The 27,842-nt window shown below is 43.5% G+C and overlaps 1 protein-coding gene across 5 annotated transcripts in view; it reads left to right on the forward strand.

The window, feature by feature from the left end:
- The window catches only part of ZZZ3 (zinc finger ZZ-type containing 3), a 107,039-nt gene that overhangs the window by 61,978 nt on the left and 17,219 nt on the right, over window positions 1–27,842 (forward strand). Inside the window, exons 3-8 of one of the 5 annotated variants that reach the window (XM_029062861.2) lie at window positions 14,619–14,757; window positions 20,889–21,036; window positions 21,130–21,242; window positions 21,736–21,810; window positions 22,709–22,810; window positions 25,317–25,412. In XM_029062861.2, the coding sequence (XP_028918694.1) occupies window positions 14,619–14,757; window positions 20,889–21,036; window positions 21,130–21,242; window positions 21,736–21,810; window positions 22,709–22,810; window positions 25,317–25,412 (673 nt within the window). Of the gene's footprint in view, window positions 1–14,618; window positions 14,758–20,888; window positions 21,037–21,126; window positions 21,243–21,735; window positions 21,811–22,708; window positions 22,811–25,316; window positions 25,413–27,842 lie in introns of all 5 variants that reach the window. The other 4 variants (XM_029062863.2, XM_029062862.2, XM_029062858.2 and 1 more) reach the window with 4 other exon arrangements.

The following is a 27,842-nucleotide window of genomic DNA, read 5'->3' on the forward strand; positions in this document are numbered from 1 at the left end:
CTCCAAGAGAAATGAAAAGGGCCAAGCTGCCCTGGAGCTGACCAGAATGCCTTGGCGGGGGGAGGGAAGGCAGAGTCACCACGCAGTGACAGATGCGGAAGTAAATCTCCCGGGGTCGTTCGCTCCCGGTGGGCAGGGGATGTGTCTCTCCAAAGCTGCTGTACTTCCCCAGCCGCTCCGTGCAATGTCCTGCGCACAGTAAGAGCTTAATACGTACCAATGATTATTGGTTGATTGGGTGGTGGAGGTGTGGCCGTGGATCATCCGGAGGTTCCGTCTTGGAGTACGCCTCGTGAAACCCTGCTCCTAAGGAGTGATAGGACATCACACAAAAGCGATGACCTTCCACGTACACCTTTGGAGGAGCTCAGCCAAGGTAAACCATCCCTGTTTTTCTGTTCAGGTTGTCCGTAAGAATCGCCAGAAAACCCCATCCTGGAGTAGCAGCTCTTCCATTTGGTAAAACAGTACTGAAAGCAATCTAGGTCTGCTTCTAGCCAGACCATTCAAATCATTTTTAATGTTTGATCTCACCCCGAGGCGCTGGACTGAAATTGTGGGATTTTTAAGTGTGAGGGAGGGCTGTTCTGGATCTGCTCCAACTACGTGGATTCAGTCAGCATGTTAGCAATGACCCTGGCCTCTCAGAGATATGAGGACAAATAAGGCTGTGGATGGGAAAATGTCCCAAGCTTTTAGGGAGGAAGTTATTCTAGAAGTCCAAGATTTTATTTTAACACAATGGTAAGTTTTTCAAAGTAATTGCGTGTTCTTGCAAAATTCCCACCCCAATGTTCTCTTTATCTTTCCCTCCTCTCCTTCCTTCCCACTCCCATATAAATGATATACACATTTGAGATCTTAGCGATGAGGGTGCGGGAGAGGCAGATTGATGATCATCTTGTGAGTTATAAATAAGAGCAGTCTCTACTACTACTAAAAGTCGGGCCGAATAAGGTTAATACCTTATCTTGTATTAAAAGACTCACTGTATATGATTTTATTTTTACAGACAAACATTTAAGCCCATTTCCCCTTACTGTGGGATTCTTTTTTGTGGGGAGGGGAACATTCCTGATTTAATTAAGAATGATATTTTGAAGTCCAGCTTCCTCCAGTTTTGCGGTTTTTACCCATTAGAAGTTACCATCTCAGCCCTTTGGTTTTGTCTCTGTGGTAAAAGTCACATTTACCAGAAGCTTAAAAACCTATGCTTCCATATTTTCTAACTGTTTTCTTTTCTATTTAAATGTTCCTTCAGTTGGGGCTTATTACAGTAGAATCTTGGAGAGGTTTAGTACTTTGCCTAGTGAAACTCTTTCGGTTCATAACCGTTGTTGAAAAACCCACGGCTAGAGAGGCTGGCTCAGAAATAATGAAGCAGTTCAGTACATCCTGCGTTATTTCATCATTGTTTATGAATCTTTAATATAACTAGTAATTTTTTTCATTGACAGCTCGTTTTAATCATTAGATATATGTTCTGTGACTTTCCAGTTAAAGAATATTGCATCCATATAGCCACTGAGAATTCTGGTCCAAGTGTTAGAATCTATATAAAGCAGTATTGTGTGCACTAAATTTTTTTTACCAAATGATACAATAGGCTTGTTGTAGCCTATAAGCCAACAAAGAATCCATGATTTTGATACCCGTACTTGTCCCCGTGATTTGGTTTCCATTTAATTGTCCATGATCTTTCACAGCTATTCATGGAAATCGTACTGTCTTCATGTCAGCACATAACTTCAGGAGGAAATTCAACCCAGTTAACGTTGCTCTCTTGAAAGTTTCAGACGGATTATCTTACAACACTGCTGGCTTTTCAGGAGTCGTCAATTCGTTGAACCAAGAAGTCATTAAATATATGATCAGAGAAGTTACAAATGGCCTCCTGAGAAGGTCATCATCTGTTTTCACCTACCTACAGATGATTTTGACAGTTTTTACTGGTACACCATTTGTTTTTAGGCATAAATTTGTTTTATAGCTGCATTTAGCATAATGTTGTGTTTGTGCTGTATTGAGGGAGAGCATTTAACTCTCAGGCTATAAATGGGGTTTAAATGTATACTTTTTTAAGACTCACTAAGATGGTGACCTTGCGTGTCAGGTTATAGAGCAACTTTTTTTCTGTCTTGTTTACAATTCCCTTTCTCCCTGAGAGCACCTAATATCCTCTCTTTGTGTTCTTTTTCGTGGTCATGGGCTAATGCAATTATGCAGGTAAGCTCCTGCTGCTAAATATCTAGCTTGCACATAACAAAGCTGGTACTGCATATTGCCAGATGGGCAGTCTCCCTCGGAAGTGAGATGGTGATACCAGGGAAACCTAATTACTGAGACGTATTCTCGCCATCCATCCCGATTGCCGCCTCTGTTCAAACTCACGCGTCTTGAAGTATAAACTGGGAGAAGGTCTGCCTAATGTAGAAAATGTAGACATGAGAGCGTCTCTTCCACAAATCCCTTTTTTAAAGACCATCTTTTTCTCGTTATTGGCTTTAAAGCCGAAGTTTACTTACTGATCAGTTTTAAAAATTTGGGTATCAAAAGAGATGGATTTTTTTTGTGTGTAATTTCTGTTTTTTAGAACTGTAGGTCCTAATTGCTTTGCAAATGAATAATTATTAATATAACAGAGTTTGTCAGGAGTCATAAGGTAAAAACCTGAGCGATTCTCTTGTTACACAGTCAGTGGTATTTATTGAGCACTTACTGAGTGCATAGTCTTGTACTAAGTGTTTGGAAGAGTACAGTATAACAGTTGGAAGACCTGCCCCCTGCCCACAGTGAGTTTACAGTCTAGAGGGGGAGAACATGGCTAACAAGAAGCAGCATGGCGTAGTGGATAGAGCATGGGCCTGGGAGTCAAAGGACCTGGGTTCTAATCCTGACTCCACCACTTGTCTGCTCTGTGATCCTGGGCAAGTTATTTAAATGTGCCTCAGTTACCTCATTTATAAAATGGGTATTAAGACTGTGAATCAGGGTCTGTGTCCAAGTTGATAATTTTGTATCTACCCCAGTGCTTAAGACAGTGCCTGGCAAGAAATAAGCGCTTAACAAATGCCATAAAAGCAAATTGCCAGAGGTTGGAAGTCACAACCCCTGGTTTTGTACTTTAAAATTCAGCTTTTAGTCTTAACCAGAGGAGATTAAGTGTGTTTGGGCATTTGGGAAGGCTGGGGTATGCATATGGAGGAAGAGGAGAGAAAGAGGGGATTTATTTTGTTTTGCCTTAATTTCACGTGTGTGTAAAAAGTACAGGGGCTACGGTGATTTTGATATGATGAAAGAAAAGAACACAGGACACATTTCGAAAGTGTGTCCAGAATATCTACTTGAATGTGCCAAAATGAAGGGCTAGGGGGTCAGGCACCACAGAAAAAATGTAAGGAATTTAAGATCAGTAGACATATGTCTTATTTTTAGATGGTCTTTTTAAGTCTCTGCTAAAAATCTGAATCTGCTTTATTTAGTCTCTTTACTGAGCAGTTTGGAAGTACCTTGTCTAATCTTAGTTTTCCTTGGCAATATATATTTCGGTTGTATTTTGATATCATTTCTACCGAGATCAGAGGCTGCAGAAGAAATAGAAGTTTTATATCCCCTTGGTGCCAAGCCTAGTCGCCTCTTTGTGGCTCGTCTACCAAAAGAGGAGGAGATATTTTTACCAGTAATCGAATGTGTGAATGATAGCCCAGGCAGGAGCAGAACTGCATCCAACCCATCCTAGATGTGTGGCTTCTTACCAATGTCCCTTAAAAAACTTAGGGTAAAAGGGATTCTGCATCTTCCCCAGTTCAGGCAAGAATGGAAGTTGTCTGTGAAGAGGTGGTTTGCTTTTAATTGTACTTTTAAGCAACCCATAGGTTAAATAAGACACAAGTCGCCTCAAGAGTTGAAAGCCATAATTGGGTTGGATTATGTATAAAATGGTTGAATCTAGTAGGTAAAAGTAAAAAGGATTAGTTAAATAACACACTTACCTGCTGCGTGACCCTGGGCAAGTCACTGGGCTTCCCTGTGCCTCAATTACCTCATCTTTAAAATGGGGATTAAGACTATGAGCTTCATGTGGGTCACTCAGTTAGTGAGTTCTATCTACCATAATACTAGGTTCTTCTTTCCTGTGTTACGGGAGAGCCTACTCTTTGATTTTGGGACCAGTAGATCTTTACTGTTGACTCATTGAAGTGTTTTTACTAGACTAGTGGAAATTTTCATCATTATGATTTACGGCTTTGTTTCTTTAGCATTCCCCAGCTACCAGCGCAATCATTAGAATTTAGTTCTATGGCAACGTGGAATTTATAAGCAAACAAGATATTGTAATTCGATCTCTTATGTGAGGCAATAGGTACATTTCATAAAAATAAGCAGGCGAATAACCACCTGCGTGTGGAAAATAGGGGAACGGCAATAAATGGTGTATTTTTATGTATGAAGGCAGGTCGCTATGGAATCTCGAATAACTGAGGACAGAATAACGTTGTCAGCTATGGTCTTGCCCCCATAGAATTGGAGGACCTCAGAAACTAGACTACGTTTCTCACTGACAGCGATTCAGAAGAAGTCTTTTGGAAGGGGTAGCATTTTCCAAGAGCACAACAGTAGCGCTGCATTTATCATACAACTGTTCTATTGCATTTCTCTTTCAGGCCTTAAATAGCCCGCTGCCAGCCAAATATCGCTAAGCTGAAAATAGCACATCTACTATGATGGAAGAGTATTCAGACTGATATTTTGTTTACAGTGTCTTCTGGAGTCGCATTTTTATCAAGTACCAGAAAGTCAAACATTGAATTTGGCCTGCATTAATTATTTTTCACATGTATTAATTTACAGCCACATTAATGGAATAATTCAGTTCACTAATCCTTGAAATTTAATGAGGCTTCTGCTTAATCCTTTTCATAAACAAGTGGAAAATATAATAATTCCCAATAGTGGATGATCCTTCTTGTGATACTTGTGAGCCATTAGATGGCAGTCAAGCAAAAGTTTAAAAGATTAATTTCAAAATGTGACTTTGGAGGCAGTTTCAAAAATATTGTACTTTTTTAGATAATTTAAGCAGTATGCTCAATAAAGCAATTATCAAAATTTTTCTTCATATTAAATTTTAAGTGGTAGGACCCAGACACTGTTATTCATTTCAATTATTCTGACACCAAGTATACTATTTCATGGATGCCTTAAATAACCTTGAAATTCGTAACCATTCCATACCTCCTGAAGCCCCAGTACCCTTACCACGCTCCTTCCATCCTTCCCGGCACGCAGTTGCCGGCAACTTTGTTGAGAAAGCAGAAATGCTCAGGTATGGACTTCTGTCCTTTCCTCATTTTCTTTCTCCCTCTTTACTCTGCTCTTCTTCTCTTTTTTTCTTCCTTTCCAGCTTTCTCTGAAATCACTGTCCCTTCCTAACCCAATCTCAAACTCTACTCCCTCAGCCTGGGCTTCTGATCCCATTCCCACTCATCTCTTAAAACATTTACTCCCTCTCCTCCCTTAGCACTTAATTTTTTTTTCTTTTCTCTCCTCCCTCCCCAACCCTCTCCCCCTCTTCCTGTCTTCCAACATACCCAAGTCTCCCATCCACTAGAAAACATTTCTCTGGATTCCACAGCCTCCTCTAGCTATCACTTCCTCTCCCTCCTCCCTTTCCTGTCCAAACTCTGAAAAGATTTTGTACTCCTGTTGTCTTCTCTCCCTCTCCGGCTCCCTTTTGGGCTCAGATAAGTGAATCAGATTTTTTTGCCCCTTTTAGTCCACTGAGGCCATACTTTTCAGACTGACCAAAGATTGGTTCAAAGCCAAATTTATTGTTTTCCTATGTTTTCAAAAATATATTTTCTGCCCTCTTTGTTTTTGCTTCCCAGTTCCAACTTTCGGTTCAGCAGTTAAGGAATCCTGCTGTCTTTCATTCTCCACAACACATAAAACACAGAATCTGAGTGTGGACATAGTAAAAATGATACTGTTGGTATTTGTTAAGCGCTTACTATGTGCAGAGCACTGTTCTAAGTGCTGGGGTAGATACAGGGTAATCAGGTGAGGCTCAGTCTTCATCCCCATTTTATAGATGAGGTAACTGAGACCCAGAGAAGTGAGTGACTTGCCCACAGTCACACAGCTAAGTGGCAGAGCTGGAATTTGAACCCATGACCTCTGACTCCCAAGCCTGGGCTCTTTCCACTCAGCCACGCTCGACCACCTAGGATGTGCTAAAATCGAACTAAAGTTTACTCATTGGAATTTACGTTTGCATCTTCAGAGGCATCATAAATTTGAAATATCAACTAAAACATGCGTAACTAAAGTGTAGAAATCACCTGGAGTGAAAAGATTATGAAGTAAATGTATATTTGGCCTTTTACAATACTTGCCATTTTAATGCCTGTCAACTCAAAAGTTGAAAACAAAATCTGTAATCCGGGTGTGTTGCAACCGAACGTTTTTGGTTTATCCATGATCTTAAAGCGTAGCATTTGGAAAAGTAATTTTAGCAGAACATAAAATATTTTTCCAGCCCACTTGTTAATTGCCTTGAAGACTTTTTTTTGCAAACATGTATTACTGTTATTACTGTTACAGGTGTCTTTGTTCTGTGATTTCGATCGAATGTGATAGAAGAGAAGGAAAGTGAGATTTTGTGATGCTCCCTGTGGTCAGGGATTGTGTCTACCCACTCTTTTTTGTATTGTACTCTCCCAAGGGCTTAGTACAGTGCTCTGTCCACAGTAAAAGTGCTCAATAAATTCCACTGATTGACTGAATTGGCCATAATGCCTTGAAGGTCTGTCCAGGGTGCCACAAGCCCGATTGTGGTTCATTCCAATTGCTTAGGGAATTCATTGTATAGCAGTTTCCTGGTTTGTTTGACCTTTAAACAGTTACATATTTTCTCTGGCAGCTCAGTGAACTGATACGGCATTTTAGAATCAGAAATACAATGCGGCCTGCTCGAATTAGTCTTACTGTTAATATTGGGGTTTTCAAAAATACAACTACTATATTGTAGCGGGTATCACTTGATCATCAGACAGCTGTTTTCCTAGATCTTCAGCTGATTTTAATAGTTGATTTTTTTTTTTAAGCAGGTTACTGTAATTAATCTCCCAAGGGCTCACTAACGTGCTCTGCGCACACTAGGTAATTCATAGACCCCGGACCAGGTGGTTTGAGGGGTGGAGGGTGATGGTGATGTGAAAAAAACTCTTGCCCTTCTACTCCCGTTCCCCCAGTCCTTGCTGGCACACCGCCTTTCCCGCTGTTGGATCGTTTTAGAATTTCTCTGGGCAGACTCCTCTCCATTCTTCCTGTTCTGCTTCAGAAACTACCAGAGGGATGGAATACTTGTACAGTGTGATGTGAATTTCATCAGTGGCCAAATGGGAGCGCCGAGGAATGACTGGTTCTGGATCAGCTGCTGGATTAAAAAAGAGGTTTCCACAGAGCGCCGAGCCAGCGCATCTGCCTCCCGCCTCCCCAGTGGCCGCACTTTGCTAGGCATTTGACCAAACCCTAGTTCGTACCTGTGTGTGTGTGTCGGTGTCAACTGGAGTCAATATAAATTAATTCCAAGATGCAATTTTTAAAAAAAATCAAATCATATGCACATATAAATCATACCTTGATGTTTGAAGTATGAGCAGTGAAAGGGCCCCAAAAGTGATGGCAGGAAAGTGGTGCAGAAGACATAGAAGGGGCAGGGAGGGTAGGACGGAGCACTAGAGGAGTTTAGGGAAGAGGAAGAGGGAAGTGCTACCGACCCTTATGGGTTTCAGAGGCTTTAGGAGCCTCTTTCTGCTCTTCCCAGCTGAGCCTCTTCCAGGCCACTTCACCGCTACTGCTGCTCCACAGCTGTTCCAGGCAGGCTCTTTCCTTGTTCCTTCTTTTGGCTCCTTTGGGACGGGAGAAGGACGAATATTTATGGTCAGGATATCCTGGCTCACGCTGGTCCGGTTTCCAATAGGCAACTGAAGTCGTTAACGTAGAAGGTGAATTTAACAGATAGAGGAGTCTAAATGCCGCATTAACTGTCACAGTTTTGGTCCATCTTTCCAGGCCGATAGCCATTTGAGAAGAGAACACGTGAGGGCCCGGGGAAATTCAGTTCTGGCAAGTACATTTTCAAGCTAGCAGCAGCAGGAGAGGCATTCTGGACCCAGGCCTACACCTAATCCAGGATTGCTTCCCCCCCCAATCCCTGACTTCATCTGGATGGAGACAGCAGATGGTGGTTGTTTAGAGGGAAGAAGAAAACAGCTCTCTTCTTGGAACCAATGGACCCAATTTCCAATCGACAGAAATTGCCATTTGGAACAAACTGTCAAACATACCGCTTTTCTCTGAGTGGAGCATCTGCAGAGAATATGTAATATCCTGTATAAAATAGGGAAATAATTCATATATAAGCATTTTGAGATGTAAAATGCTTATTTTATACCCAATTTTAAAATTGACGTAACCTGCATTCCCCCCAGACATCTCAGTGGGGCATTACAATTAGGCCTATTGGCTCGCGAGACTGGAACTGGAAAGGCTCTAGCGTGCTCTAATTTAATTAATTTTTGTCTACATAAGGCAGCTTCAGGAAAGTCTTTCCAATGCAGAATAAAGAGAGGAATAACATCATTTCCCCCACCCTTCCTAAGCAGCATTTCCTGGGTTACCGCCACATCATCCTCCCTAAATGGCTCTCGCCAGCCTTGACAGAGCATCCCTCAATGGAGAGAGCATGGCCTAAGAATCAGAAAGACCCAAATTCCAATCCCAGCTCCGCCACTCGGTGGCGTCCAACCCTATTTGCCAGCGCGTGGCACTGGTTTAACAAATACCACAGTTGTTGGCTGTGTGTCCTTGGGCAAGTCACTTCTCTGTGCCATAGTTACCTCATCTGTGAAATGGGGATTAAGATTTGTGAGCCCCATGTGGTACGTGGACTGTGTCCATCCTGATTAGTTTGTATTCAGTCGTATTTTTTGACTGCTTACTAAGTGCAGAGCACTGTACTAAGCACTTGGATATTACCCTATTACCCCATATTACCCTAGCATTTAGAACAGTGCTTGGCACATAGGAGGCACTTAAAAATACTATTAGAAAAAGGGGGACGGAGAAGGTGGATGTTCTTGTAGAATCAAAATAGTTTCCAAAAGAATGGCCAAGCTCTACATTCCTTCTACTGGTCAGATTCCTCAAAGCCAGTTAAACTAATGCAGAGGACGGGATGGAGGGCATCACCACCCTTTCCAATTAAGGCCTCATGGTCATAACCCAGTGTTTAAGATAGTGCTTGGCACATAATAAGCCCTTAAAAATACCATTATTATTACAAACAAAATACGAGCCTGAGAGTGGCCAGTTCCCAAATAAGGTAGGCCATCTTGTTGGAGAACCATTTTGCGTTATGACTTGAACACAGGTGCTCCCCTGCAAAGTTGGGTAGCCCATGCCATTAGCGGAGGAAAAGAGACACAGATGCTGTTGTCTCAGAAAGAAACCAAGATTCACATAAAAAGCTTTGTGGTGAGTATGGCTATTTCCATTCCTCTTGGAACCTCCGGGCATTTTAAAAACAAATGAAACCAAATACACACAGTCACCTCCTTCGATCATGTTCCATCTCATTTCTGAGTGCTTTGGAGACAGCTCCAAACAAACTGAACAAGCAAAAATTAGGATTGGAATCTTTACCCCGAGGTCCAGGATCAGTAAATGCATCACTTCCACCAAGTGCACTTAAAATGACAATTTGGCTTCTGAGGAAGAAGACATTGCCAGATTACGAAGCTTTATCGCATCTAGAAACCAGAAGCAAGGAGAGACAATCAATTCATCATGTGGCGCTCCTGGTCAGATCTCTGTGCGGGGACATGTCCTTGACAGTCTTCACGTGAGGTAGACAGACTTGAAGACATGACTGAAATACATTTTGTAGCCATCACAAGCTTTCACCCCCAGGGAATGTGACTCAATATGCTGACTGCAGGCTTGTTTCCAGACCCCCAAAAGGTAGATTCTCTTGGACTAAGTCCTGTCTGAAGCCTACTTTATGGACATCACTCTGCTCACAGTGAGCAATCAGATTGATTGATTGATATGGCCCCCCAGATGGTGGTGATAGAATTAATTTGAGAAGACTTCTAGCTAGTGGCAGTCATTTCCTAACCTTCTTATCAAGTTGACACCATCATCATCTTCCCCTCAGGCCTACAACCATGACATTAACCGTGGTTGCTTTCTCTATCGCAACCCTGATTTTCCATCAATCTCCAAATCTTGTGGACTCTTCCCAGCACCTTTAGAATCTTCCGCTTTCTTTCCATCTAAAGTGCCATCTGGCTCGTACCGGCACTTGCCGGTCAACTGCTATATCAGCCTCCACGGGTCTCCCCACCCCCAGTCTCTGCCCTCTCCAGTCCGGCTCACTTCCCTAAAACAGCGTTTGATTCATTCATTCATTCAATAGTATTTATTGAGCGCTTACTATGTGCAGAGCACTGTACTAAGCGCTTGGGATGAACAAGTCGGCAACAGATAGAGACAGTCCCTGCCGTTTGACGGGCTTACAGTCTAATCGGGGGAGACGGACAGACAAGAACAATGGCACTAAACAGCGTCAAGGGGAAGAACATCTCGTAAAAACAATGGCAACTAAATAGAATCAAGGCGATGTACAATTCATTAACAAAATAAATAGGGTAACGAAAATTACGTTTGATGTACGTCTTGCCGTCCCTCAGGTATTTCTGGTGCTCATCCATCCCTCTCCGTCTCACTCAGGAACTCCCAACAGTCAGGTGTAAGGTACTCGAGCCTCTCCGACCCTCCTACCTGACAGTTGCTCCTCTCCCACTAAAACCCAGACCACACATGTAGCCTTGGGAAAACCAACATCCCCCTTGTTCTTATCTCCCCGCTCCCCACAGCTTCCTGAGGCAGTGCGTGGGGGGTCAGAAGGGGGAATTGCAGAAATGGCGCTCATGGGGTGCAGATAGGCTAGAGGGAAACATTTGACAGGAGAATGGGAGAGCCAGGAGGTCAGGGAGAGGATGGGGTTTCCTAATGGCCAGACGGAGGCCCAAGGGGATTGTTTCGTTCATCTTCCTGCTGATAAGACTTCGGTCCTGTAGGATATAAATGTATCTAGCCTTGTAGGTCGACACCAATGTGTTGTAAAGTGGAAGTGGTGTAAATTTAGAAACGTCCTGTGTGCCAACCTCATAATTTGAAGTGTCAGAAATCAGACTACCTGAAATGGTTTGTCACTTTTCTTGCGGTTTACATTTGAATGAAAACCCTGGTAAGCAATGAAAGCTCTGAATGGTGGTCATGGGCATTCTTATTAAATCAGTTTTAGGATGGTCCCCAGAAACATTACATCATGATATTAAAAAAAAAATGGGTAGTTGAAAGGAACACTACTAATGCATTTAAAAGAGGTATTTGATTGTAGAATGGGTTAACTTTTCGAATAAAAACTTATTTCCTTTATTGAACCTAATCAACCCTATTTGTTGTTTCAGTGGAAGAGTACTGATTTAAGAGTACATTGAATGAGCTTAAGGTTTTGCTTCTTGAATTTAGATTGGCAAATTATAGGTGTTCATATTTGAAAACATTGTATCGGCTACCATTTTACCCTGCAAATAGCAAGGTAAAGAGTTGATTTAGATCCAGGGAAAAGAGGCAGCGAGTTTATGTTTGACATCTTAATTCTTTGAATCTGTTTTCATTCAAGGACAAAATTAAAACCGTGGCACATGTTGGACTATTTTGAAAGCAGTTGTCTTTGTCCATGTGGATCCTGGAAACCTGGATTATAAACAGAGAAATGACCTTAATTAACATATGGAACTTTGAATTTAGGAATTTGGAGTTTTGGGATTCTTTGTGGCCAAATTCGCCACTGGCCCATAGATTTTGTGATTATTTTAAATCCTAGCTGTAAGCATATTGCTCATCTTTTACCTGTCCTGTGTTTTCAAAATAATAAAGCCATAATAATTGCAGGAAAATCTCATTTAAGTTGGAAGATCATCTGTGGGCTGCTTTGCTTCCAATTTCTTCTTAGTTGCCTTTTCTTAAAATGGGGTAAATGACAAACCTTTGACCTCCCTGATTTTTTTTTTTAATAGTATTTGTTAAGCTCTTATAATATGTTAAGTACTGCTCTAAGCACTGGAGTTAGATACAGGTTAATCAGTCTGGTTATAGTACCTCTCCCACATGGGACTCTGAGTCTAAGTAGAAGGGAGAGCAGGTGTTGAATCTCATTTTGCAGTTGAGGAAACTGAGGCACAGTGAAGTGACTTGCCCAAGGTAACTGGTAGAGCTGCAGTTAGGACCCAGGTCCTCTGGCACCTAGGACTGTGATTTATCCATTAGGCCACCCTGATTCCCATGAGTATGTTATTTGGTACATATTTTCTCCAACTTTCATTTTATAATACAAGTAATGATATTTCATTTGTCGGGTCCAAAATAAAGTAGACACTTTTGCGTAATTCATGCCTTTACTCAATCTGCTTTAACTTTTTTTAGGGGTGAAATGTCAATTTTATTGGCCAACTCAATTGCCCTAAAATGCGAGGAACATTGACAAATCCCACATTAAGGAAAGCTTGCGTTGTGGTATGGGACCCTGGATGGACGCTGTTGGGGTGTGAGCAAACACTCTTCCGTCACATCACGTTCTGACCAGACAGACCGTCTCTGTTATTAATAACTTAAAAATAGTTTTTGAAGTAATTTTAAAAACTGTTGATTTCTGCCATGTTAGCTCATCTTGAAAACCCGGGATATTCAGAGTTTGTAATTCATGTTTTAAGGTGTATTCTTCTAATGAAATTCCTTTTTTAAAGTATTGCCATCAAACTGAAGGCTTTGGTAGTGATAAGTGTTGCTTGGAGGCTTTGTCCTGTGTGTATAGAATGCGTGTGAGAGGTAGGTAGATAAGTAGATAGCTGATTTGATCAGTCTGAACACCTCTTCTGAGTATTCTAGCCTGGAGAATCTGTACTGCGATGGGAGTTGGACAGGTCGTATTGGGTTTCAGTTTAATTGAATGACACTTCCTTGAACCACTAATCAGGAAGACTCCACGGAATCCTCATCTTGTACAAAATGTGTTTTTCTAGTTTGACAAAGCACATATCGGCAACTGAAGGTTAAATATAGGTTTCACCTGAAGAAGGTTTTAAAAGAGTACTTAAGGGTCTGGGATGGACTACACTTGAACCTGAAAGCTTCTCTCAAGTTGACAGATCCCGGAGCTGAGGGTGCCTGGGCTACGGGAGAGGAGTAAAGGTCCCTTTCCTCGTGCTGCCCTTAGCTGTGTCGTCCGTGGCATTTCAGGAGGCACCCAGAGTTGCGACACTGCCTGATTCCAGTTACTCTGTTACCAGGACCCCAGAAAAGCCAGCCATCAGTCCCCAAGTGATATTTACTGAGCGCTTACCATGTGCAGAGCGCTGTACTATGCACTTGGGAGAGAAACTTGCAACAAAGTTGGTAGACTTGGTTGGAGACTGTAAGGTTGTAGTGGGCAGGGAATGTGTCTGTTTACATTGTACTCTCCCAAGTGCTTAGTACAGTGCTCTGCACACAGCAAGCGCGCAGTAAGTACAATTGATTGATTGATTAGGCATGTCCCTTGCCCATAAGGAATTTGAAGACTGGGTGTGTGTGTGTGTGTGTGTGGAGAGGAATTTTCCCTGTGGGGTGAGGAGCTTAGGACAGTGGTCTGCCCACAGTAAGCGCTCAATGAATATGATTAAATTGGAGAGGAGCTTTTCGCGTGTGGACATAAAGGACAGATACCATGATCTTTTTTCCATCAAAAGCCATACTTTTATCTTAATAGCAGCTCTCAGAACCATTAGGGTTAGCATCAATGTTTCCCTTGACTTCCTATTCTTCCATGTACATGCCTACTCGCATTTTCTTTTAGATTGCCCTGTGTCTGTGTTTCGCTAGCAGTGAATCCAAGAGGGAAAAAGAGAACAAATTAACAGAAGGTAGGAATTAGAGAGGGATGGTGCAAGAAAGCATAAAGCAGCAGATGTGAGTGGGTGAAGATGGCTTTTACTGTGCAGCTTAAATATTGTAAAGCCAAAATGGACCAGGAAAAAGCTACTTCTGTGCCCCTGGGGTTTCATCAGTCTAGGCAAGCAGATGCATGAAAATGTACTAGGGATATTTGCCCACAAGAATTTTAAGCATCTATACTGTTGGAAATAATTTTCCTGATGTGGAAGATAGTTTATGTGGCACGTAATCCATTCTTTTGGTCAATTTTCCTTTTCTCGATGGTTTCAGGTGTTGGAAATCTAAGACACTCTCCTCGCCGTGTGTATCTGACTTACTAAAATGAAAAGCCGTTGGAATTTAAAAGCGGGGAGAGAATGTTCCCTAACTGGTGTTCTTGGAATACGAACTCCACATATCCGTGAATAACTTCTTCATTTCCAGTGAATTGATTTGCTAAAGTTTCAAGGAGCTTTTAAGAGGCTGTGGCTTTATTGTAGGTTCTGGCTTGATTCAGTTCTTGTTTGTGGTCGTTACTAGAAAATTTAGTGAGCTATTTCCCTTTGTCTCTGTAGTTACCAGAGACTGTTACAGACGATCGCTGTACTCGAGGCTCAGCGTACTCAAGCAGTTCAAGACCTTGAAAGCTTAGGCAGACACCAGAGAGAAGCACTGAAAAACCCCATTGGATTTGTGGAAAAACTCCAAAAGAAGGTATGCGGTGAACCTTTCATAAGACTTACTGAGATCTTATTCGTATTTGACGCATCCACTTTTTAGAAGCTAGAATGATGTCTCATCTACAGCTGCCAACTGTTTAGGAATTGCCGGTAGTCAATAGGTATAAGAAGAAATGTGCAAAAGAGGATTTAATCAGCAGCTATTGTTGGGGTGGCATTGGATAGGAGTGTCAGATCCATTTTCTCAGTGACCTTTTTCCTGTCGTCAGTATGTCCCTTTCTGTCTTCAGTATTTTCCCTCTTCTGCTCTCAGGACTGCTGAATGAGACAGAAGTAGTGGTACGTTAGAATCCTATCAAGAAGTCCGGACTCTTGTCACCAGAGAGCTTAAATGTTGTGTTGTGGTGGTCACTTGGCAAGTAGGGCATCTTTCTACCTTTGTGTGACCTTGGGCAAGTCACTTAAGTTCTGTGCCTCAGTTCCCTCATCTGTAAAATGGGGATTAAGACTTGTCAGCCCCATGTGGGACGAGGACTGTGTCCAATATGATTATCTTGAATTCACCCCAGCCCTTAGAACACATAGTAAATGCTTAACAGATACCATAAATAAAAGAGAGACTGCCAATAATAAATGTAGTTTATAATGCTGAAAGGGGAAGGTGCCTTAAGGGAATACAGGTTCTTGCTTTTGTAGCTATGAATTATTAATCAGTGTGAAGAGACCAGAAACCAATAAAAAAAAAAAGCAGGCAGAAATCTGTGTCAGGTTTCTTTAAGATAGTAACAAAGCATCAAGAGGAAATGTAATTTTTTTAATGCCTTAGAAGGTCTCTTCCAGTCGTGGAGTTTTGCTTTTTAGGGGTGTTTTCCATTTAAAAAAAGTTCTGGCGCTGAGCCTGGACATGAAAGAATGTAGTGCTTCTCTGAAGACTTTCCACCTGCTTATATCCTAAGTGGTTTCTGTGGGCAGATAAAAGGGGGGAAAAATAGATGGTAACTCTTGGCGTCTAGATGGGGAGGTGGGTGCCAAACGGACATCTGCTCTCATATCCATGCAAGACCAGAGGCAGATGAGTGCTGCGGCCAAGGGACACTCTGGGCTTCTCTTCCTGAGGCCAGGATATGGCGCTTGTTAGTAGACAGGGGTTTGGGTCATGGCACCGATCCCCGATTAAGGGGCTGGGACTTGAGTTCCGATGAAGAAAGTTGCAGGGAAGAACTGGACTTAGTCTCTGCTCTGCCTTGGACCGTGTGTACTCAGACCACCTTTCTGCTCTCCCGGCTGTAAATGAGAAAAACAGTCCTAACCTTCCCTAGCTCAGAAAGTCAATAGGAGGATGAAAACGAGGCCCAGAAGGGCTTTGGGATCTTTGATCGCAAGAGGCTCTAGAAATGCGGGGTGATGCTCTGATAATAAATCTATCTCCTTACTTTAAATGGACAAGACAGTTCCTGACCGGAGTTGTCATTTTTCGGTGACCAGCGAGGGCAGTCCTGGCGGCTCTACTATCGTCAGCTGCCGCGGGGCGTGCCTCACTCCTCTTTGAGGATGCAGTGCAGTAGATTTTGCCTAACTGTGCGATTTGAGGCTGCAGTGCGATGGCTGTCTGTGCTATTGGCAGTAAGATTCAACACTGGCTCCCTCTGATGCTCACATCCTGTATCGGAGGCACCGAGCCGTTCGCGTGCCGTGGATTGCTACGGTTTTGGAATTGGCCCTCAGAAGGAGAGCAGCATGGCAGCAGCCTGAGAAGGAGAGTGGCGTAGTGGGTAGAGCACAGACCTGGGGGTCAGGAAGACCTGGGTTCTAATTCCGGCTCTGGCACTTGTGTGCTTTGTGATCATGGGCAAGTCACTTGACTTCTCTGGGCTTGGGTTACCTCACCGGTAAAATGGGATTGAGACTGTCGGCCCCATGTGGGATGAGGGACTGTGTCCAGCCAGCGTGGCTCAGTGGAAAGAGCCTGGGCTTCGGAGTCAAAGGTCATGGGTTTGATTCCCAGCTCTGCCACTTGTCAGCTGTGTGACTGTGGGCAAGTCACTTCACTTCTCTGTGCCTCAGTTGCCGCATCTGTAAAATGGGGATTAACTGTGAGCCTCACGTGGGACAACCTGATTACCCTGTATCTACCCCAGCGCTTAGAACAGTGCTCAGCACATAGTAAGTGCTTAACAAATACCATCATTATTATTATTATTATTACTGGACGTATCCAGAAAGATGGAAGGTGAAGGATGGTAAGGAAGATAGAGCTAGCCTTGATCTGGTGCTTGTTTTTCTTGTCAGCATTTGCACTCTGCACAGGGAGCAGACAGGTTTATTTTTTGTGAAGAGGGAGGATGTTTGCCATTCCCCCTTTTCAGATTGAGTTTCTGGGTTGAGCCGGGTGGTAGTCTCGTGACTATTCCTTGAGCTTCCCTTCCCCAGAACATGGGTGAATGGAATTTTCATGTTGAACATACAGACCGTTTGCAAACACTCGACTACCAAACGGGATGCTTGCTGCAGTACTGGGCAAGAGATTGGACGAATCTCCGCAGCAGTGGGAGATGTTGTTCACGGGAGGAAGTGCTTTTCGTGAAGGTTCACTTATATGTGCATAACGGGATTATTTCCTTGAGTTGTGCTCTGTCGGATAATAGACGGGAGCAGGTAATGCTCTGTCGGGTAATAGACGGGAGCAGGGAGTCCATCCCTTGCAAAGTTTAATATGCGTTAGTGACTGACCAGAGAGCTATTGAGGAGGTCCACAGCACTTATGTATATGTCTGTAATTACCTATTTATTTGCATTAATGTCTGTCTCCCCCACCAGACTGTAAGCTCACTGTGGGCAGGGAATGTGTCTGTTTATTTGTTATATCATACTCTCCCAAACGTTCAGTGTAGTGCTTTGCACACAATAAGTGCTCAGTAAATATGCTTGAGTGAATGAATGACAAATGGGAATTTTTTTATGGCATTTAAGTGCTTACTAAGCGCCAGGCACTGTACTAATCTCTGGGATGGATAGAAGCTAATCAGGTTGGATATAGTCCATGTCCCACATGCAACTGAGTCTTAACCCCCATTTTGCAGATGAGGTAACTGAGGCTCAGAGAAGTTACTTGACCTGTCAATGAATTTTGTGAGTTAGCCAGGACCTTATCATTGGATGCATTTGTGAATAGTTATCCCCTGAAATGTCTTCCTTGCTAGATTTGTAGAAGACCTAAGTGCTTAATTGATTTCTAGGTATCAAGGTTGTATGTACACCAAAAGAAAAAGAACTGAGAATTTGGGACTCTAAAATGCACCATTCTACTTTGTTTGAAATCTTGTAAAGTGGTAGAATTTTGAAATAACCCTATAGCATGATTTTAATATTTGATGATTGCAACAAAAACTTCATGGGAGTTTTTCTTTGTGATCTCTTTCTGTCATCAATAATAATAATTATATTGATTGTGGTATTTACTGTGTACCAGATACTGTACGAAAAGCTGGGGTAGATACAAGATAGGTTGGGCACAGTCCCTGTCTCATATGGGACTCCCACTCCTAATCCCCATTTTACAGATAAGGAAACTGGGGTACAGAGAAGTTAATTTGGCAGAGCCAGGATTAGATCCCAGGTCCTCCAACTCGCAGGCCTGTGATCTTTCCACTAGGCCTTGCTGCTGCTTGTATTTTTCTGTCATTATTCAGCATTCTTGCCCTTCTCCTGCTTTTCTCCTTTGCCTCTCTCTAAAGTATTTCTCATCCTCCTCTTTCCCTGCCGAGCTCATACTCGTGTACTTCGTCACGTGTGCAGAATAATTAGTCACATGCATGCTGACTTTTGGACTCAGACCCACTCACAGACTTTCCCCATCCACGTGTGCCCCATGTGTATGTTTGCTGAAGACTGGATTGGAGGGGCCTGGAGGGTGTGGGTGTCGTGTGTTATGTGTCTGGGAGGGTGGACACACTGTGGACTTTTTATATGTTTATTTGTACCCACTTCCCTTCAACCCCTTCCCCACAATGTCCCCATTGGGGCTGTCACTCCCAGAGCAGAGCCGATAGCCAGGGGTGATGCTCGCTTAGATCCAAGGAGGCAAGAAGGTGATTTAAAAACCACACAGACAGCCCAGTCACCAGCAGCTGCTTTGTTCCAGACCAGGCCCTCTAATCATTATTAAAGCTAGTTGCATTAGCATAATCGCCCACAGGCCTAAGGGAAAGCGGGTCACTTAAGTCCAATTCCTGGTTCACGTCCCCTGAAGTCATGATGCAGGTGTCCCCATCACACCCAGAGGACTTCTCTGCCGCGTGACCTTGGGCAAGTCACTTTAAACCTGTGCCTCAGTCATCTCATCTGTAAAATGGAGATTAACACTGTGTGCCCCATGTGGGACTTGGACTACGTCCAACTTGAGTAAATTGTATCTATCCCAGTGCTTAGTACAGTTAAGCCCATATTAAGTACTTAACATATAGCACTAAAAATTCAATAAAATGATGTGCAGGTCCAGACCAGTGGGTGTTGGGCACAAACCGCCCCACGCCATTTTTAACTTGGCCTTCTTATTCATTCATGCAGTCGTATTTATTGAGCTCTTACTGTGTGCCCAGCACTGTGTTAAGCACTTAGAAGAGTACCATACAACAACAAACACATAGATCCTACCTATAACGAGCTCACAGTCTAGAGGGGGAGGTGAATATTCATTCATTCATTCAATAGTATTTATTGAGCACTTACTATGTGCAGAGCACTGTACTAAGCGCTTGGAATGTACAAATCGGTAACGGAGACAGTCCCTGCCCTTTGATGGGCTTACAGTCTAATCGGGGGAGACGGACAGACAAGAACAATAGCAATAAATGGAATCAAGGGGAAGATCATCTCATTAAAATAATAGCAAATAAATAGAATCAAGGTGATGTACATCTCATTAACAAAATAAATAGGGTAATGAAGATATATACAGTTGAGCGGATGGGTACAGTGCTTGAGGGGATGGGACTGTAGGGGGGGAGAAGAGGGTTTAGCTGCGGAGAGGTGAAGGGCGGGGCAGAGGGAGCAGAGGGAAAGGGGGAGCTCAGTCAGGGAAGGCCTCTTGGAGGAGGTGAACTTTGAGTAGGGTTTTGAAATTGAAGGATATTAATATACGTGAAAATAAATAAACGCAAGTAATGTATAAATACCCTGAGGGGATGGCCGGGAGGGTGAATTAAGGGAGTAGGTCAGGGTTACGCAAAAGAGAGTGGGAGAAGAGGAGAGGAGGACTTAGAGAAGACCTCTTGGAGGAGGTGTGCCTTCAGTAAGGCTTAGAAGCGGGGGAGAGCAATTATTTGTCTGATAGGAGGAGGGAGGGAGTGTCAGGCTTTCCCTATCACTGATTGTGAATGGGCTGAGCCATCCATTCCTGCTGTAGTGTGTTTGGCTGTCGACCGGTCGGGGGTTTTCTGTTCACAAGGAGAGCACAGGCCTAGGCACAAAGGTGGGGAGAACATACACTCTAACACGCGTACCCTTCCCCCCATGTCTCCTGCCCATATGTTTACTTCATCAGAACACTTCGCTTGTTCATAGGCTCGGACAAAGTGGTTCCTCTCTTATCCAGAGAAGCAGCTGGCTCAGTGGAAAGAGCCCGGGCTTGGGAGTCAGAGGGCATGGGTTCGAATCCCGGCTCTGCCACTTGTCAGCTGTGTGACTTTGGGCAAGTCACTTAACTTCTCTGTGCCTCAGTTACCTCATCTGTAAAGTGGGGATTAAGACTGTGAGCCTCACGTGGGACAACCTGGTGACCCTGTATCTACCCCAGCGCTTAGAACAGTGCTCTGCACATAGTAAGTGCTTAAATACCAACATTATCATTATTGTTATCCAGGGTGAGGACCGCTGCCTATTTCCCAGGGAGCTTTTATCAGCTCGGAGGAGGGACTGAGGGTAGGCGGTCACCCACGGAGGGAGAGATGATAGATATTGAATCCCCATTTTACAAATAAGGAAACTGAGGGACAAAGAAGTTAAGTGACCTGCCTTAGGTCACATAATAGGCATGTAGCAAAGCCAGGATTAGAACACAGTTGTCCTGGCTTGTGCTCTTGCCGTAAAGCCAATCACGGACTGGTTTTCAGGAATTTGTCGTATTAAAATGTACCTGTTTGTTGTTGGTTTTTTTTAACCTCCCAGGCTGATATAGGGCTTCCATATCCACAGAGAGTTGTCCAATTGCCCGAAATTACGTGGGACCAGTATACGAACAGCCTTGGAAACTTTGAAAGAGAATTTAGAAACCGGAAACGAAATACGAGGAGGTTGAAGCTGATTTTTGATAAAGGTAAGGATTAGTGACATTTTAAACCTTTAGATGGAAAAATTTTAATACAGCGCTTTGATTTACTAATATTGTATGTGGTATTATTTTTAGTAGGTTTACCAGCCAGACCAAAAAGTCCTTTAGATCCTAAAAAGGATGGGGAATCCCTTTCATATTCTGTGTTGCCTTTAAGTGATGGTCCAGAAGGTTCAAGCAGTCGCCCTCAGGTAAGTAACTGCAGCTGTAAATTTAGTAAGCACAATAGAGAACCAGTGACTGGTGGGCACTTGATATTCACCCCACCCTCAGCTCCTCAGCATTTATGTCTAGAGCCATAATTGATTTAAATGTCTGTCTTCCCCTCTCTAGACTGTAAGCTCTTTGTGGGCAGGGAATGTGTCTACCAACTCTGTTGTATTGTGCTCTCCCAAGCGCTTAATACAGTGCTCTGCACACAGTAAACACTCAGTAAGTATCACCGATTGATGGATTGAAAGACATTTTTCCTTTCTAGATTGTCTTTAAAATTTGGGTACTTTATTTGGTCCCTGTCTCCAGGTTCACTCACTTGAACATTAAATCTCTTAACACCTTTTTAACTTGACCAGTTCAGCTGCCTTTCCACCCCGAAGCAATAAAAGGTTAATGTTAAATATTTTATGTTCGATTAAATTTTTGGATAACAATGTTTTTCACACCTCATTTTATGCTGCCTTTAAGCAGATGATAAGGGGGAGACTTTGTGATGAGACCAAACCTGAGACTTTCAACCAGCTCTGGACTGTAGATGAACAGGTAATTATGCATCCCGTCATAACTGTGGTCTGTTTTAGCCTAAGTCCTTCAATTTTTAAAAATTAACGTAACAGTGAAAGTAAGCACAGGTTTTATGCATCTAATTCTTTTGAGGATGTGGATTACGGATTTTCTTCCCCCATCTCAGAATGCCAGTATTTTGGGTGGTTTTATCTGCAGAAAGCCTAAAGAGTGCAAACCTACAGAGTCCTGTCCAGACCCACAAGACCCTCATCTCTCCTGGCACCTTGGGCTTCCTCTCACTCTCCTGCAGAAATGTCTCTCTAGCCCCCGACCGGCGGGTTTTAACCACGAGGGCAGCATGCTGAAGAATAAAGAGCAAAGCCGCCGGGGCCCCCAGACTTTTCTTCCCTAATTTAGTGATGGATGTGGCTTCTCTCCAGCCAGACAGAGGATCTGCAGGTTTCACTAGGCTCATCCTCCTTTGCCTGCAACCTCTCCAAGTGCTCTGGTGGCGCAGTGGAAAGAAAACAGAGCAGACGCTGGCGGGTGGCAGGTTACATTGGGGTTATGCGCGCTCTCTCTCACAGACAGCCCCATTTTACTTTTGCCCCCAGTGACCTTAGGGGGGCTAAGATCACTAGAATCGAGAGAAATGGAGCGGCAGCCGCTGTGGTCGGAGATCTTAGCTCTCGATTCTGTCTTTGGAGTTCGGGGAGTGGGGTTTAAAAGAAAAGTAACCAAAATAACCAAAAACCCAAGATCTGCTTTTTTCGGCCTTGCAAGAGCAAGACTTTTTTTAGGAATAATTCGTGCTCTTAAAATCTTTGATGTGGTCAGATTAGTGGTGCCTTGGTTTCCACTGACTGTCCTTGTTGGGGTTTCACCCGTCTCCATTGTGGCACAGCTTGTTTTTTTGGTCTTGTGTTTGGATTAGAAAAAGCTGGAGCAGCTACTCTTAAAGTACCCTCCCGAGGAGGTTGAATCTCGGCGTTGGCAGAAGATAGCGGATGAACTGGGCAATAGGACTGCAAAGCAGGTAATTTAGAAGATTGCCTTGGCTTCCTGTTCTCTGTCTTTTTTTCCCCTGGAAGGAGGTGGAGGCTGATGTCAGCACCTCCCTGCATCGAACTTTGCTTTATTAACAGAATACAGTATCTGCATCAGGTTTTCCCACTAGCTGACAGTATAATAAAAATGAAAGGCTCAAGGGCTGTTGAATGAATAAGTCTGTATTTCTATCTCCTATTTGCCTGTTCCTTCATTGTCCTATTTATTGAGCACTTACTGTGTGCAAAGGACTGTGGGAGAAGCAGCGTGGCCTAGTGGATAGAGCACGGCCTCGGAGTAGGAAGGACCTGGTTCTAATCCCAGCTCCGCCACTTGTCTGCTGTGTGACCTTGGGCAAGTCTATTTACTTCTCTGTGCCTCAGTTACCACATCTGTAAAATGGGGATTAAGACTGTGAGCCCCATGTGGGACAGAGACTGTGACCAACCCGATTTACTTGTATCCGCTCCAGTACTTAGTATTCATTCATCCAACTGTATTTATTGAGCGCTCACGGTGTGCAGAGCAATCATATTATTGATTATTATTAATCAATAATAACGATGATGGCATTTGTTCAGCACTTACTACATGCCAAGCACTGTTCTAAGCGCTGGGGGAGATACAAGGTGGCTCCATTGAGCCACGCTGCTTCTATGGTGGTGGGCGGTGATGATAATGGTCATTCGTGGTGACGGTGGGGGTGTTTATGTGACAGGGATGGTGGTGGTAATAACACTGGTGTTGATCAAAGAAGTAGCATGGCTCAGTGGAAAGAGCCCGGGCCTGGGAGTCAGAAGTCATGAGTTTTAATCCCGGCTCAGCCACTTGTCAGCTGTGTGACTTTGGGCAAGTCACTTCACTTCTCTGGGTCTCAGTATACCCCATCTGTAAAATGGGGATGAAGACTGTGAGCCCCACGTGGGACAACCTGATCACCTTGTATCCTCCCCAGCGCTTAGCACAGTGTTTTGCACATAGTGAGTGCTTAACAAATGCCATCATCATTATTATTACTATTATGGTGGTGATGGTGGGGAGACAGACTACAAAACAAGTAGTCAGGACTGTAAGCCCTACTGAGAGCTCACTTTCTCCAGGACACCTTCCCAGACAGCCCCACCTTTCCTCTGCTTCTCCTCCCCTCCCAATTCCCCCTACTCCCTCCCTCTGCTCTACCCTCTTCCCCGCCCCACAGCACTTGTGTATATTTGTACCTATTTATATTTATTATTCTATTTATGTTTTTAATGATGTGTATATATCTATAGTTCCATTTATCTATTTTGATGCTATTGATGCCTATCTACTTGCTTTGTTTTGTTGTCTGTCTCCCCTTTCTAAACCGTGAGCCCGTTGTTGGGTAGGGATCGTCTCTATCTGTTGCACAAATTGTACTTTCCAAATACTTAGTACAGTGCTCTGCACACATGAAGTACTCAATAAATACAATTGAGTGAACGAATGAATGAAACTCTGCAGAGGTAGGGATCGGAGCTACCAACCCTATTGTAGAGAAGCAGCGTGGCTCAGTGGAAAGAGCCTGGGCTTGGGAGTCACAGGTCATGGGTTCCAATTCTGGCTCTGCCACTTGTCAGCTGGGTGACTGTGGGCAAGTCACTTCACTTCTCTGGGCCTCAGTTACCCCATCTGTAAAATGGGGGTTAACTGTGAGCCTCCTGTGGAACAGCCTAATTACCCTGTGTCTACCCCAGCCCTTAGAACAGTGCTCTGCACATAGTAAGCGCTTAACAAATACCAACATTATTATTATTATTCTCTCCCAAGCGCTTAGGACAGTGCTCTGTAAACAGGTGCTCAGTCAGTACCATTTGATTGATTAATCGATTCCTGCATTTCCCTCCTTCTAACTGAAAACATGAGTGGAGGAAGGTTTCCAGTGACCTCTTTCCTCTTGAAAGTGAAGTGAAAGTAAAGGTTTCCTCTTTCAGTTTCATAGCAAGTACTAAAAGATGAGCTTCTTGGAAGTGCCGATCATGGCTTCAGTTCTCCAGTCAGACTAAGAAATGCAATTTAAAAAAATTCTAATTGGCTAGGTTTTTATAATAATAATAATAATGGCGGTATTTGTTAAACTCTTACTATGTGCAAAGCACTGTTCTAAGTGCTGGGGGGGATACAAGGTGATCAGGTTGTCTCAGGAGGGGCTCACGTTTTTAATCCCCATTTTACAGATAAGGTAACTGAGGCACAGAGAAGTTAAGTGACTTGCCCAAAGTCACACGGCTGGCAAGCGGTGGATCCGGGATTAGAACCCATGACCTCTGACTCCCAAGCCCGGGCTCTTTCCACTGAGCCGCGCTGCTTTTATCTGTAATTGTCACAGACGTCATCTTATTTCCACTTCCAGCATTATTTGTATTTAAGGCAATTGTAGCATTAAGGGCCCTCGTGGAACTTTTTACATTTAAAAGCCAACCGGTACATATGTGTCACTTGTAATATTTTACCTCGTCTTCTTTTGTTTCCTTCAGGTTGCTAGCCGGGTGCAAAAATATTTTATTAAGCTGACTAAAGCTGGCATTCCAGTCCCAGGAAGGACGCCAAACCTGTATATGTACTCCAAAAAGGTAAAAATGAGTAGATCGCTTGAACACTGCTACCCTATTTATTTTGTTAATGAGATGCACATCACCTTGATTCTATTTATTTGCTATTGTTTTAATGAGATGTTCTTCCCCTTGATTCTGTTTATTGCTATTGTTCTCATCTGTCCGTCTCCCCCGATTAGACTGTAAGCCCGTCAAAGGGCAGGGCCTGTCTCTATCTGTTACCGATTTGTACATTCCAAGTGCTTAGTACAGTGCTCTGCACATAGTAAGCGCTCAATAAATACTGTTGAAAGAATGAATAATTTAAATGTGCAAAGGTGAGCATGGATGGAGTTTACAGGTCCACGATTCATTTGGGAGATTATTCATCCTGTGACCCTGACTTTGGCACTCGGGGAGAGTTAAGTAGGTAGGCACATGGATAAAAGAAAGCTTCATGGGAGGGTTTTGGAGGAAGAAAATGAAGTGGTGCTTTCAATTCAATTCGATCATATTTACTGAACGCTTAACAGTGGGCACAGCACTGTACTAAGCACTTGGAAAGTACAGTTGAGCAATAGAGACAGTCCCTGCCCAACAAGGGGCTCAGCAAGAGGTAACCAGCACGCTCTGCCTCTGAGGACCGTTGACCCCGGCAGAGATTGAGTGCCGGACGGGCCCGGCCCCGACAACTTCCTCTCTTTCACAAATTCAGTGTGTCGTCATTCCCCAGGTAGTCACCGGAAAGAGAAATGTAATACTCCTCTTTAGAATGTACGTTTGCTCTTGAGCCCTATTATCGCATGATAATGTATCAGCAGTGTTTTTACTGCTCAACTGAAGTTGAGAGAATTACTTTGCACTGGATATTTGCGATTGGGTCTCTGGTAAATTGAGTACCTGCATAACCAGGGAGTAACCGGAACGTGCGACACAAAGCTAACCCCTGTATGTAACCCCTGTTTTCTATGTCTTGTAATCCCCTTGTTTCTCTTAATGTCCTTTGTTTTATCTGCTGAAGGATCAGATGAGTCCCAATCTGTGGAAGACTGGGCCCTTTCTCTGAAGAGAAGGGAGGCTCATAGCTTCCTTCAGGCTGTCGTCTTCTGCTATAGTGCCAGAATTAGCTAAGAAGCGAGAAATCAAGTCCTCTATTTGCGTTTCTCACAAAAGTTGCCAGAGGACTTATTCACAGTGCAGTATAATCTCTTGCTTTAAGGTTGGCATGGGTTTAGCGCTAATGCTAATACATTTCACCTTAACAAGGTGTTAATTATTAAGTAACCGCAGTTGTGAATTTAGTAATTGTAATGCAGAATCTGTTACTTTTGAGCAGTTGATATTCAACCCACCCTCAGGTCCACAGCATTTTATTACATACTAAGCACAATGCTCTGCACACAGTAAACACTTAATAAGTACCATCAGTTGACTGAGAACAATATAGTTTTTCCTACAGACATCAAACCTTCCTCGTTTGGCTTTCCTATCTGAATCGGTGTCGCCTTCATTACCTGGCTGCGGTTTTTCCTGCAGCTTTGTCATTTGATAGCTCTTTACTTCACTCCGGTACCAGCCTACTAACTGAAAAGCAGCTTGGCCTAGGGGATAGAGCAAGGGCCTGGGAGTCAGAAGGACCACAGAAGGTCACACAGAAGGACCCAACTCCATCACATGTCTTCTGTGTGACCTTGGACAAGTTGCTTCACTTCTCTGTGCCTCAGTTACCTCATCTGTTTAATGGGGATTTAAACTGTGACCCCCACATGGGACAGGGACTGTATCCACCCAGCGCTTAGTACAGTATCTGGCACATAGTAAGCACTTAAATACCATCATCATTACTGACTGTACCTCCATCCTCTTGATTTTGCCTCTGACCCCTTGTCCGTGTCCTCCCTCTGGCCTGTAACTCCCTCACCTTCATATCCAACAAAAGGAGCGTGGCCTGTGAGCCCCTCGTGGGACAACCTGATCACCTTGTATCCTTCCCAGCGCTTAGAACAGTGCTTTGCACATAGTAAGCGCTTAACAAATGCCATTATTAGAGAAGCAGCGTGGCTCAGTGGAAAGAGCCTGGGTTTGGGAGTCAGAGGGCATGGGTTCGAATCCCGGCTCTGCCACTTGTCAGCTGTGTGACTGTGGGCAAGTCACTTCACTTCTCTGTGCCTCAGTTGCCTCATCTGTAAAATGGGGATTAACTGTGAGCCTCACGTGAGACAACCTGATTATCCTGCATCTACCGCAGCGCTTAGAACAGTGCTCTGCACATAGTAAGTGCTTAACGAATACCAGCATTATTATTACTATTATCTTCAAAGTCTTCTTAAAATCACATCTGCTTCCAGCTAAACTCTCATTTCCCCTACCTACTCCCTCTCCCTTCTGCATCACCTATTGACTTGGATCTATTCCCCTTAAACACTTTATATTCATCTCCCCCTCAGTCCCACAGCCCACACGTACACA

Source organism: Ornithorhynchus anatinus, chromosome 4 (genome assembly GCF_004115215.2).
Source record: "Ornithorhynchus anatinus isolate Pmale09 chromosome 4, mOrnAna1.pri.v4, whole genome shotgun sequence".
Classification (NCBI taxonomy): Eukaryota; Metazoa; Chordata; class Mammalia; order Monotremata; family Ornithorhynchidae; genus Ornithorhynchus; species Ornithorhynchus anatinus.